Source organism: Gymnodraco acuticeps, unplaced genomic scaffold, assembly GCF_902827175.1.
Source record: "Gymnodraco acuticeps unplaced genomic scaffold, fGymAcu1.1, whole genome shotgun sequence".
NCBI lineage: Eukaryota > Metazoa > Chordata > Actinopteri > Perciformes > Bathydraconidae > Gymnodraco > Gymnodraco acuticeps.
In genome coordinates, this window is record NW_022990172.1 from 1,498,147 (window position 1) to 1,510,920 (window position 12,774).

General features: G+C 40.5%; 1 protein-coding gene across 1 annotated transcript in view; it reads right to left on the reverse strand.

Annotated features, from left to right (window-relative positions):
- LOC117547167 (cyclin-dependent kinase 17-like) overlaps nt 1–12,774 on the reverse strand; it is a 35,415-nt gene that overhangs the window by 8,333 nt on the left and 14,308 nt on the right. Inside the window, exons 3-10 of the mRNA XM_034217719.1 lie at nt 8,284–8,427; nt 7,326–7,490; nt 3,766–3,899; nt 1,810–1,935; nt 916–972; nt 692–806; nt 412–506; nt 27–89 (exon numbers count right to left, since the gene is read on the reverse strand). Coding sequence (XP_034073610.1) covers nt 27–89; nt 412–506; nt 692–806; nt 916–972; nt 1,810–1,935; nt 3,766–3,899; nt 7,326–7,490; nt 8,284–8,410 — 882 coding nt within the window. The 5' untranslated portion in view covers nt 8,411–8,427. The remainder of the gene's footprint in view (nt 1–26; nt 90–411; nt 507–691; nt 807–915; nt 973–1,809; nt 1,936–3,765; nt 3,900–7,325; nt 7,491–8,283; nt 8,428–12,774) is intronic.

Below are 12,774 nucleotides of genomic sequence, written 5' to 3' on the forward strand. Positions count from 1 at the left end.
CCATCTTAATTAAGATAAGTCCTCACCTTCACATTGTGCATGCTCATTATGTTTCCACAGTCGTCCATGTACTGCTTCAGGTCCTTATCCTACAAGGAGAGATGACGCCATGAGACAGGAAGAAGACAAAATGACAGATAGAGATCTTCTTCTTTCTGAAAATACTTTGCCTTTCTGACTAACACATCGCAAATTCCAATGCTAATGCAGCACATTTCTCTTGTTTCTGCTAATTTTAACATTCTCTTTCTGTTTCACTTCAGATCATTTCCTAATACTTATATATATCATATATGTAGACTTTTCAACCCCTGTAAAGTACATCAATGAAAGACCTTAACATTTGTAATGATGTTTGGTACTCAATAGGAATATATGAGGTTGGGCAAAACAAATCACACTGAGTGTTACCAGATATTCGAAGACGAGTGTGAGGCTCTTCTCAGTGTGGATGATGTCATGAAGTGTCACGATGTTGGCGTGTTTGAGGTCCTTCAGTAACGACACTACAGAGAAAACAAAAATATGTTTACAGAAAGTAACAGAAAATTGTTATTGATTGCGTTTTCTGGCTTTAAATTGATTGCGTGGGATGAATTGAATGTCCACTTCCAGTCTGTGATCATTATAAGGACAAACATATCATACATTTAGTTGGTAAAAGCTGTAAATTGGGACAGTTGTTGCTCACCTTCTCTGATGGCGGTGCATGGCGCTCCCTCCTCGTGCTCCAGCCGGATCTCCTTCAGCGCCACCAGGTTGTCCGTCAGCTTACTGCGTCCTTTAAATACCGTCGCGTATGTTCCCTGAAATCAACACATATTTCTCAATCATCCCTGAATCATTGATCATTGTGCGCTGTGAAACATATTTTGTTATTTCAAAGCATCAGATGCAATTTAAAGAATTCCTCACCTCTCCCAGTTTGTCCAGCTTTATGTACGTTTCCAACTTGCCGAAACCAATCTCTGACTGAGGAAAAGACACAAGACAGAGATTAGGTTAAAAGTCCCATTCTGGGTTCTGTGGGCCTCAATCTGAGCCTATTCTATAGTGGATTGTATGCGAGTGTTGAACGATGATGTAAACAAATCAGCTCCAGGCTTTCTGTCAGAGAGGCATTTGAGGTACTTTAAAACCCTTTACTCCAATTCCCCTAAATTTGCTTTGAAATATCACCCCTGTGAATCCTATGCCACTTAAATCTTAATACACATTGATGCAATACATATTTTTAGATTCAGTTTGACATGAGTTGGTAAAGAATCAATGGAAAAAAAGTCCTAGAACTCAAAATCTTGCCAGAGAATTATCCCAATTTGACATTTTCTTTGGTAACACAGAGATAGTAGTCTGACTCTGCATAAACATGGATAAATTAATAACAGGAAGTGCTAATTTGTAGTGATTCATGTTTTTTTTAGAAATGAAAACCACGAGTCTTACAGTGTCAGACATGAAACGTGTTCTACTATCATCTATGGCAAACTAAGCTTCTTTAGGGTATGGCAGGATCAAAGTGGCCAAGAGAAATATCTTGTCCCTTGAGAGAGAATCAAAAACAGTACCAATTTGTTTTACTTTTTAAGCCTATGTCTCACTGTTTGCAAACTTCTGATTTACATAAGCCTCCATGTTGCTGACAGTGTGCAACATGACTGCCTGATCACACCACAGCTGGGTGTGTGTTAAACTACTTTGATGGGCCAAAGACAAGAGGTCAGCACTTGTGACTCGAGATTCATCCATCACACACGGCTTGTTGCCATGGTGACCTGTACACGGGGAGAGATTCACACACACACTGACCAGCGAGGCTCTGCGGGAGCGTCGACTGAGCGGCTGGTCGAAGGGCGGGCTGCTGAGCTGCATCTTCTCCAGATACCCGTCGGGGATTCGGATGTCAGCCGGCAGCGACAGTCGCTTGTTGAGGTCCTACAAGCAAACGCACATACATTTGTTTTTTTAAAGAGTTGCAACTAGCTTTTCATTTAACATGTTTGTAGTGATGATGACTATGAACAGCTGATATCTGCATGTGACTGCAGAATCTGACGGCAGCAGGACAAAACTTTGGTAAAGGAAGTGGTCTGGTTTCCATTTGTAGGCTCTTTAATTTGTAGTCTGACAGTGGCTCAGTCAGTAGGGGCTTGGACCGAACAGACCTAAATATGGAGGGTGGACTGCTACTTGGAGAGGTCCCAGTTCACCTCCATTAAAGAGGGGTTTCATCCCTCCAATTCTATTCTATTCTATAAGGAGTACAGACAAAACGATCGTCTATTAATAGTAATATATATTATTCTCAGTCTGTACTCACAACACAAGCCGTCATTGTCAATATCACTGGGCTCATATCTTTTCGAGGGTGACTGACCATATCTATTCTAGGAGCAACATGAGACAACATCTGATGTGGGAAAAATAAAGACGAGTGGAGTAAAAATAGAGCACATCTGTTAAGAGTAAGCGTGGCATCTCCAGAAATAAACAGCAGTGCTTTGTCCTTTATGACAACGCTGCTCTGAGAACAGCTTTGATGACAACTGAGGGGTTTCAATTAAACTCTCATTATGTAATTGTGTCTGTCCTCTCAGCATTTCTATTTTATTTTATTAAAGGTTCTTTGTGAAGCACTTTGTCACCCAAGTAAAAAAACGTTTTGAAAGTATAGATCAAAAGGTTTGTCAAAGGCGAATTCATTGATATTCATTTCATTGTTAAAATGCTTAAATATAGCCTTTGGGTCCAGCCGATTTGATTTGAAATGTCTAAACTCTATATTTGGCTCCAATAATCATAAATTATTGTTATTAGCATAATTGCAAACATATTTGTACAATTTACAATTTTTCAACAAATCAAGCTATTGGACAAACATGGCTATGATAATGGAGGTGATGTGGGTATATGGGTATTAAACACTAGATGGGTCCCCCTAAGATTGTTATATATATATATATATATATATATATATATATTTGTTTTACAATATTAATAAGAATGACTTAATGGTTGTATATGTCACGGTCAATCCTCTGCCAGCAGGGGGCATGAGCCTCAAGGTTAGGACGCTCATGCCTATTCAAACTACCCTCAGGGTCAATATTTATAAGGCTGAAGATGATTTGATTGGAACTCATGCAATGTGAAGCCAAAATCTAACATTTGTTATTAGCAGAAAAGAGATTCACCACTATTTCTCAGCTTATATAATGGTTTGTATGACACAATATAGCCGATGATTGAGAAATTCATGGTGGCTCACAGCCAGAATGTGTCTGAATTGTCATACCAAAGCCACTGTGAAATTAGAAAAGTAGCAGGAATGTGAGCCACCTGATAATCATAAGGAGTTTTATTTAATTATCATGTTCCCATTGTATTTGCTGAGCTTGTAAAAGTGTCTAGCGTACCATATGGGTCCCTGAAGTCTATTTATCATCTGAGACGCTTTGGGTATTTAAAAAGCAGCTGCTGTTATTTAAAAAAAAAAAAAAATCCTGAAATGATAAACATCATGGAAATGATGAAGAGGAGGGTATGGAGACTTCTGTAACATCTGTGTAGTATATTAGTACTTCACTACAAATACTAAACATGTTTAAAAAGGGCATAAGGGCAAAGGAGATGAAGCTATGATTGATGATCTGAAGTTGAGCAGGTGTTTCAATGCCAGCAGGAAGGCACATTCAGATCTCCCATGAGGCCGAGGGGCGAATGCAGTCAGCTGTTCTGAGTGACTGTGTGCATGAGTAGTCTCACCTCCATGGAGATCCTCCGGTGGATGCGGTTCCTCAGACAGACGCCGGTGGGAGACTGCACCTCGTCTGAAGACGTCCCTGACGCCTGGTCGCTCTCCCCGTCGGAGCCCATCTTCAGGTTCTCATGCACGATATCTAAAACACAATGACAAAAATTATGAATAATAAATAAAGGAATATTGGACAAATCTGCATTAAGGTGTCTCTTTCATTCAAATCTGACCTAACCAGTCTGTCTGGTTGACTGATATTACGGTAACACCTTTACAATCACAGTAGTTTATAATGACGCAGTAGTAAGAAAGTATCGAGACATTTTCCATGAAGACTTATTCAGTAATATCCCAACTCTGTTTTACCATATTTTCATTATTTATGTGTTGAAACAGAAGCCTTCCTTTTCCTCTGGATAGGTATAAATAAAGGGTTGTGGATTTCACATGTGCGGTACAATGGATTCAATTATTTTCCAATGAATCCATCCACCATTTGGTCTGTAAAATAATATATACGACCCCCTCAAAACGCTTTTTATATATACAACTCAGCATTCACCAGGCTACCATTCAAGGTGCTACCTGCTCCCAATGACACAGACACACACACCGTCAGGAGGTATTTGAGGTTAAGTATCTTTCCCAGGGATACATCTACATGTTGACTGAGGGACTGGGGATTAAACCGCTTCTGATTGGAGGATGACCATCTACATCCTGAGCCTTAACATTTTGAATTTGTGTTGCTTTGATACATTAGGAGCTTAAACAGATTAAAACCTCACAGTGATATCCACTTCCTCTTTCTGTGGTCATTTTCTTATTCCCGCCCCGCTTTCCTTCTTCATTTTCTGTCACTTGTTTCTCTCTCATTTGCATGTTTTTGCCCATCTTCAGATAACCGTAGCCATTTCTTTCACTTCCCTGTTCTGCATGTCTTTCCCTTTCAATCCACATATTTCTCCTTGGCTCGTATCTTCTTATCTCATATGCAGGTTTTCTTAGGAATTTGCTGTTGTGATTCTCCCTGTTGCTTTAACACATTCCTTTGTTACCTGTGTGTTTCTAACATGTGTGCCTCGTCTCCTAAGCTGCATCTGTCCTACTTCTTTCTCCTGTCAAGCTCCTTTCACTTTCACATTCTTCGTACTTCTGTCACGCTACTTTATTTATTTCCTCATTTCCTACAAAAACTCCTAAATTCTTTCTGTTCAAATAATATTTTCACTTTCTGCCCTAACAGCCAAACCAGATTCCCTCTCTTCAAAAAGCCCCAAAGCTGTTTTCTAGTGCACTAACTCGTTTTATTTTTTGCTCATCTCTTATCCTCTCTTGCCTCTATTTCGCTCTCCCTTAAAACTTCTGAGAATTTGATTCTTCACCAGTTTTTTTTGATAATTTTATACTGACACATTCTCTCTGCTTGTATCTAGAAGCTTTGCTAATAAGTACACAGATGGTAGCAGCAGTATGTGGTTCATCAAAGTCCTACTTAACCTTCCTGTTTTCTGATCCAAGTCCCTCTATCTAGGTCAGGGTCCAGAACAGGTCTTTTAGTGTGTCGCTGCCTTCAAACATGTAATCATATAGGCTGGGAAAGCAATGATGACTATAAATCGAACACCTGACAGTTTTCTTAAATAGATAAGGTAACAGTCAATCTGAAAAAAAAAATGCCGATTTGAAAATGAGTAATAATAGGCTTAAAACTCAGTGTTTGCTTTAAAGGGGCCCTATTACGCTCATTTTCAGGTTCATATTTGTATTTTGTGCCTCTACTGTGTCATGTCTCCATGCTTTAAAGGTGGGGTAGGTACGTTTGAGAAACCGGCTCGAGATACACTTTTTGTTATATTCCATGGAATGCTCTTAACATCCCGATAGCAATGAATATCTTAAATGCTTTGACAAAAAATCCATAAAAAATGTCATCTGTGGAAGCCGTAGTGGGCTACTGTAAAAAGCACGACCAATCATTTTAGCCGGCCCGGCTAAAGTAACTGGATGGCCTACCTGCCTGTCAGCCTTCCATCAGTGCACAAACTTATCTCGTGCCCTCATTGGTCATGTGCGCGTTCGTGTGTGTTGGAGGAGGGGCTCTGTAAGGAAGTGGCAGATTTGTTCCGGCTGTGTATTTTCAAATTCTAGCGCACTCGAGCTGGTTTCTCCAAAATTACCTACCCCACCTTTAATATTCAAAAAGGTTTTTTTTTCACTGCCTGTGCTGAGCCCAGTCTGCTCTGATTGGTTAGCTGGAAGGCTCTGTTGTGATTAGTCAACCGCTTAGAGATGTCCTACCCCTTGTGCTGCGTTCACACCGGACGCGATGCGATGTTTGGAGGCGGCGCAATTACATGTAAAGTCAATGCAGAGACGCGGACAGACGCGAATTCGCTCCGACGGCGAGCATGAAGCGGTGGACGCGGCGCGAATCAGGCGATTGAACGGTGCCGCGTCAAACCCGAGAGTTAAAATGTTTCAACTCGAGCGTCAAATTCACGTGGAGCGTTCTCGCGGAAGCCAATCAGCGTTGGGATTCCCTCTGACGTGCTGCTGTTGATCAGTTGTAAAGATGGAAGAGATGATCGTTGTGGCTGTCAACGGTATGTTTGTTTTGAATGACGCCATAAAACAAACTGCAAGCCGCGGTGAAACTTGAGCGATTGGAATGCGAAGCGAATATTCGCATCGCGTCCGGTGTGAACGCAGCATTAGTCTGTCATGTACAATGTGTTGGAGTGCTAGCCAATAGAAGCGTGAGTGTTACATAGTGATGTCGCTATGTTAGGGAAGTAAACAAAGGGCTACAATAGAGACGTTTCAGGTACCAGGGGGACGTTTTGTGAGGGTCTGAAAATACCACTCAGACACTTTTGAAATCTATGCACAGACCATTTAGAAATCATTTCATGTATAACCCTTCAGGGTTTCACCAAGAAGTTGGTAAGCTAAACACAGGAACCCTACTTTGGTCTTGAGTTCAACCACGTCTTTTAATTGACGATTATCGGTTTGGACTCCGGGATCTTCGACTGTCAATCAAAACGAATACCCTCCAACAGGATATTTTGTTGTTTTTAAGTAGCAGTTGCAAGTGACTTTCAAATGTGAAGCTCTACCTATTCTGGTAGATTTGGATCGCCACAACACTTTGCTTCTCTGTTTCATACTGTCCTATGAATCATATTGTCTTGTCGCCTTTAGGCTGAGACTCACAGCTACGAATTGAGTGTGATTAATCAGTTGCGTCATGTTTGGCTTAAACCCCCGCCCCCCATCCAGCTGTCCGTTGGGGTAGACAGTCCGACTGGCTAATAGGAAATAAACCAAGTCACTGGCCAGGAGCACGTTTCCGATTATATATGTCGTCGGACGGAAATCTCAGCACCATGACACGTTTCCTGTTTGTTCCCGCATGCCATCTGTGCTTTCACTACTCACTTCCTATTTTTTGTGTGTGTGTGTGTGTGTGTGTGTGTGTGTGTGTGTGTGTGTGTGTGTGTGTGTGTGTGTGTGTGTGTGTGTGTGTGTGTGTGTGTGTGTGTGTGTGAACAGTATGTCTCACCCAGGCGGCTTCCGTTGCGTGGCATTGCCAAGAAGGACCCCAGGGAGCCGCCGATGACGCTGTGCGGCCGGCGGAGTGGAGGCTTCTTGAAGGACCCGGTGTACTGGTGCAGGAAGGAGTGCATGCTGTGGGAGGTGGGGGGGCGGCCGTTCCTCATGAAGGGCTCTGAAACACAACAAGTCGCATCATTCTGCTGCTCCGAAAACTGCGCAGGATCTGAGGATGCATCACAAATCTCCAATAACCAAAATCGGATACCAACATGGTAAATCAATATATTGTTGGTTTTCTCCATTTCAAATGTTACGTACACAAGAATTGAGTTTAAAGATGCGTCATTGCTCTCGTTTAATATTTAGATTTGCACTCTTTCCTTCTTTGTCCTGTAGCTGTCTCCCCGCTATGACAGACAAATGACATCCTCATACGGGGTCAATATTGGAGAACATTGGTTGTAGCTTTTTAAAGGAGGAGCAAATTCGTTTTTAACATGCTTTGTCCGCCATTTTGTTTGTTTTCCGAGTTACACTAAAGGAAAATAAAAATTAATTAAATAAAAAATAAAACACCCAAATAATAATAAATTTAAATAATATAACAATAATAACAAATTATTTATGTATATAAAAATACACCCAAATAATAAAAATACACCCAAATAATAAAAATACACCCAAATAATAACATTTACAAAAATATACGTATATAAAGATAATACAAATAAAAAAATGAATAAAAAAATAACACCGAAATAATAATACATAAAATAAATAGTATAATAATAAAATAATATATATGTATATACAAATTATAAAAAAGAAATAAAAAAGAACTACATTAACATAAGCTGCTTGGAATACACCAGAGACTCTAAGCAAAAATGTCCATCCTGTGTATACAATTTCTTTCTTATACAGACTTGTTTTCAAAATGCATACCAGATCCGTTGATTTCTTACCATTGTCCTTGGTGCCGCCGTCCTCGATGGTCATCTGCTCGGCCAGCTCAGACAGAGACTCGTCGATGGTCTGACTGGAGCGCAGAGTTAACGAAAGGCGCTTCTTTATTCTCTTCATCTTTTCCATAGCAGGGCAAGTGCAGCCTGTGGGACACACACAAACGCATACATAACATTAAGGCTCAGTAAATGGACTGAAAAAGCAGGAGTGGGATTCAGGACGTCTCTGTACAATCCAAAATATCTCAGCTCATGAATAATGTAGAGCTGCTTTTAATCTAATATTCATTCACCGCACAAACACTGGAATACATGAATAAAGGATGAACATTACACTCACACACTCACACATTCACACATTTATACAAGGAGAAATAAATGAAGGCAAATTGAAAGAGGAGAGAGTCAAATCTGTTAACAGACACACACACACTTCTGCAAACTCATACAAGTGTTGTTTGTGGTGACGCAGCAGTCATTCAGGTCACAGGAAACACCTTGCTCCAGCCAGGCCCTGCTCATTGTGTCGCTGTGTTAGCGGCCCATGCAAGTGTGTGTGTGTGTGTGTGTGTGTGTGTGTGTGTACAAAGGGAAGCAGCAGCAAAAAATACCCCACCCATCCCACCCTGCACTCAGCGCAAAACTAACTGACCCCTGCCGACACCATCTCTCCTATTTTACAGTCTATCTGAAGGATGTTGGCACACACACACACACTAAAGTACAGTTTTGAATTATTTAATGCATTTTTCAAAAATATTGCCTCCTTCGCCATAAAGTGTGTTTGTTTTGCCGTCCACTAACCTCTGTGAGGACATTTTTAAAGCGGAAGTATGTCATGCTGGCCCTGGTGTCCCTTACAGCACACACACATGCCAAAGAACACACTCATACACATAATAAGCTATCAGCTTGCAGCTCGTAAGAAATTGCAATGCCAAATTAAATGAGTACATTGGAACACACACACACACACACACACACACACACACACACACACACACACACACACACACACACACACACACACACACACACACACCACACACACACACACACACACACACACACACACACACACACACACACACACACACACACACACACACACACACACACACACACACACACACACACACACACACACACACACACACACACACACACACACACACACACACACACACACACACAGAGAGATAAGCTCTCTTTGTCTCCCTTACAGAGGAGTGTAACAGCGCCTGGTTCTATCTTCGCAGTTAACCCACAACAAAGAGATGTGTGTGTGTGTGTGTGTGTGTGTGTGTGTGTGTGTGTGTGTGTGTGTGTGTGTGTGTGTGTGTGTGTGTAAGAAACATGTATCATGACCTGTGATATGATTTTGATTCTCAAAAATAACTTGCCTTTTTTAAATGGATAATTTGTGGCAGCAGTGTTCCCTTTGGTGTTGTGTTTAAGGCAGTGTTGTAATCTATCTTAAGCTTCAATGTAACAGCGTAAACTGAAACAGGAAGTAGCATAACTACACAAAATTATACATTTTTGTAGCCGAGACTTAAGGCATATGGTGTGTTCTTGATACTATGACAGTTTTCCAAAATTCTTAAATATATTGCCATTCTCTTACAGTATCCTAATGTATGTATTTGTGAAAAGCAGCGCAAACATCGATAGACAAAAAGAGGAAGAACTGTCACACTCTTTTTCAGCATCACACACACACACACACACACACACACACACACAAACACAGGATGTGTGGGTGAAAGTGTGAATATGAAGAGGAAGAAATAGATGACAAGGGAGAGAAGGAATGGGAGAGAAAGAGAGAATTATTTCAGAGCCATAACAGAGTCTTTGTGTTTGGTTAAGGGCCATGAAATCACCAGAGTGACTGCAGGAATGTACAGTGATGTCAAGAGAGAGAGAGAGAGAGAGAGAGAGAGAGAGAGAGAGAGAGAGAGAGAGAGAGAGAGAGAGAAAGTGAAAGAGAAAGTGAGAGAGAGAGAGAGACATTACAGGCTGTTTGGTGCAGGTATTTCACGCGCTAACTGCTAAGCCGCCTCAACCGTGACATTAACGTGAGGCTAACGTTAGCTCACGAGGCTAAACCATTAGCAACATTCTGTCTCCATTTCTGAAACGCTTCAACTCTCCATTGATAAGTCTGTCAGCGACACAGAGCTGTCAGACATACAGTAGGAAGTCCACATGACTCAGAGTGACTTAATGAAGTGTGACTTATTTCTCAGAATATTATGACTTTATTATTATTATTTTGTTTTCAGTGGCTCTTATACTCTTTCATAGCTGAATCCCGCCTTTTGGATTATTTTGAACTTGTGGTTTAATTTAACTTTAAAAAAACTTAACTTTAGCTCTCTGCTTCAAAAGAAAAACTACTTTAGCCAGCATTGTTAGTATATTACTTAGCTATTTTAAATAATTAAACTATATATTGGTAAACTGTTTTTAAAGTTTCAGCCTTCTGTGGGAAAAGATGAGCTTGGTCTTTGAGCCCAGGAGAAAACTGTGGAATATGCAGACAATAACATTGTAACAAATTCATAATGAAGGCAAAAAAGGTATCTAAAATAATCCTTCAGACTTTAGCAGTGACTCACATAAGCATTTTACTGCCACGTCTTCACTATTATCTTTTAAAACTGGGTTTCTAGCTCAATTGCCCTACACGTATCTATAACATTTTCATTAAAATGGAAATTGGTGTCTCAATATGTTTTGTGTAAATAATGTATTCATTAAAGAGTCAAGTACCCTTGATCAGAGTCCCTCATTAACCAATTACTCCTAGACCACAAAAGGGAAATCACAGTTTCCTTTGAAAGGGACTAATACAGTATGATCATCAAAGTGGTTGAATTAAATGCTACAAGGCGAAACCTGAACTTGCACCGGTGCTTTCTTTTGATTCTTCCTGAGTGACAAAGGTCTGGTTTTATGATCACAGGTGAACATAATGTTTTTACTGCCTCCGGCTGACTTACATCACTGCAATCACATAGAGTTTCCCCTATTTGAAGGTATACATTACAATCAAAGCACCACCGTTTTTCCTTAATTATATACAACACTACAAAGACTTCAAAGACCAGGAGCCCCTGAGGGTGTCACCCCCCAAAAGCTTGCAGGGTGGAGGAATATCCACAACTGTAAAGCCTGCTTCAATAAAACAAATGTGGACAATATCAGAGGGATTGTGAAATATGATGACTCTCTAACATCTAATATTGCCGTGAAACATGTCCTTCAAACAATTGGGTCTATTCAAGATTACAACAAATCATGATAACGTTATAATGTACATTCGCCCAATACTTTTGACTAAATAAAGAATTGAAACCATCATTATGTAACTCAAAAGAAACCTCATATATGAAAGACAAGTATCACCACTTGAGTTTTGGCCTCAACTTGGCATCAAGGCATTTGTTATGGTGGCGTCACATATCCAAAAATGCTGATTGAAAGGCACTTTTTGGAAAATACAAGGATGCAACTCACTGACAGTTTAAGGCTCTTCCACACAAAACACATTGTGACTCAGGAGTTTGTTTTCACAGGGCAACATCCAGGAACTAGAGAATGCAAAGAAATTGCTAGTGGGAATGCTTTATGCTGAAAAGCTGACGCTGAATTGCTATGCTGAAATGTAATGTGTAAGAAGAAAGTGAAGAATTTGATTTAGATTGAAATGATACATGAACACTGGGGGCTTGAATGTGTGATGAGAGAAGAAAAGAAAGTAAAAAGGCTTGGAAAAGCAGCAGAATATTTGAACTGCAAACTTCTGAACTAACTTGATGGCGCATGATCTGTCGCCGTGGCAACGGCATTTGATGACCCCCCATAATACGCTTAGATGTGTTGATGGCTGCATCGTTACCAAACCTGTGAAGTTTTGGGCCATTTCGAGCATTTGAACTGAAGTTGTGAGAAAACCGTGTTTCATAGTGAGCATTGTTGCCAAGGCATCGGCATTTGAAGAAATCTTAAAACTGTCAAATAGATGACTTCACGGCTGGACTGTTAGCACACATGTGAAGTTTGAGCACTTTTTGACCATCTCATAGGAGTTATAGCAATATTGTGTTTTACGGCGAGGGATGCGTTGCCATGGCAACAGCTTTTGAGGAAAACTCACTAATGGCACATAGACATGTTGAAGGCTGGACCATTAACCATTATCTGAAGTCTGCTGCTCTGAGCATGTCAGTTGGAGTTATGACATCATCGTGTTCCATGACACAGGTGTTTATATTTGAGCTAACGACGTGTCCAGAGATCAAAGGTTTCCATGGTGATGTGCAGTAATCAGTGAGAGGAGAGCATTTGCATTGTTCTGAATGAGAGATAAACCTCTTACATGTGAACGTTTTGTTGAAGAACCGTAACAGATATCGGTGACATTTCAAAGCGTGAAGCATCTCAAGAACTCTGAGCATCTGAAGTGTGCGTTTTGTGTACTTT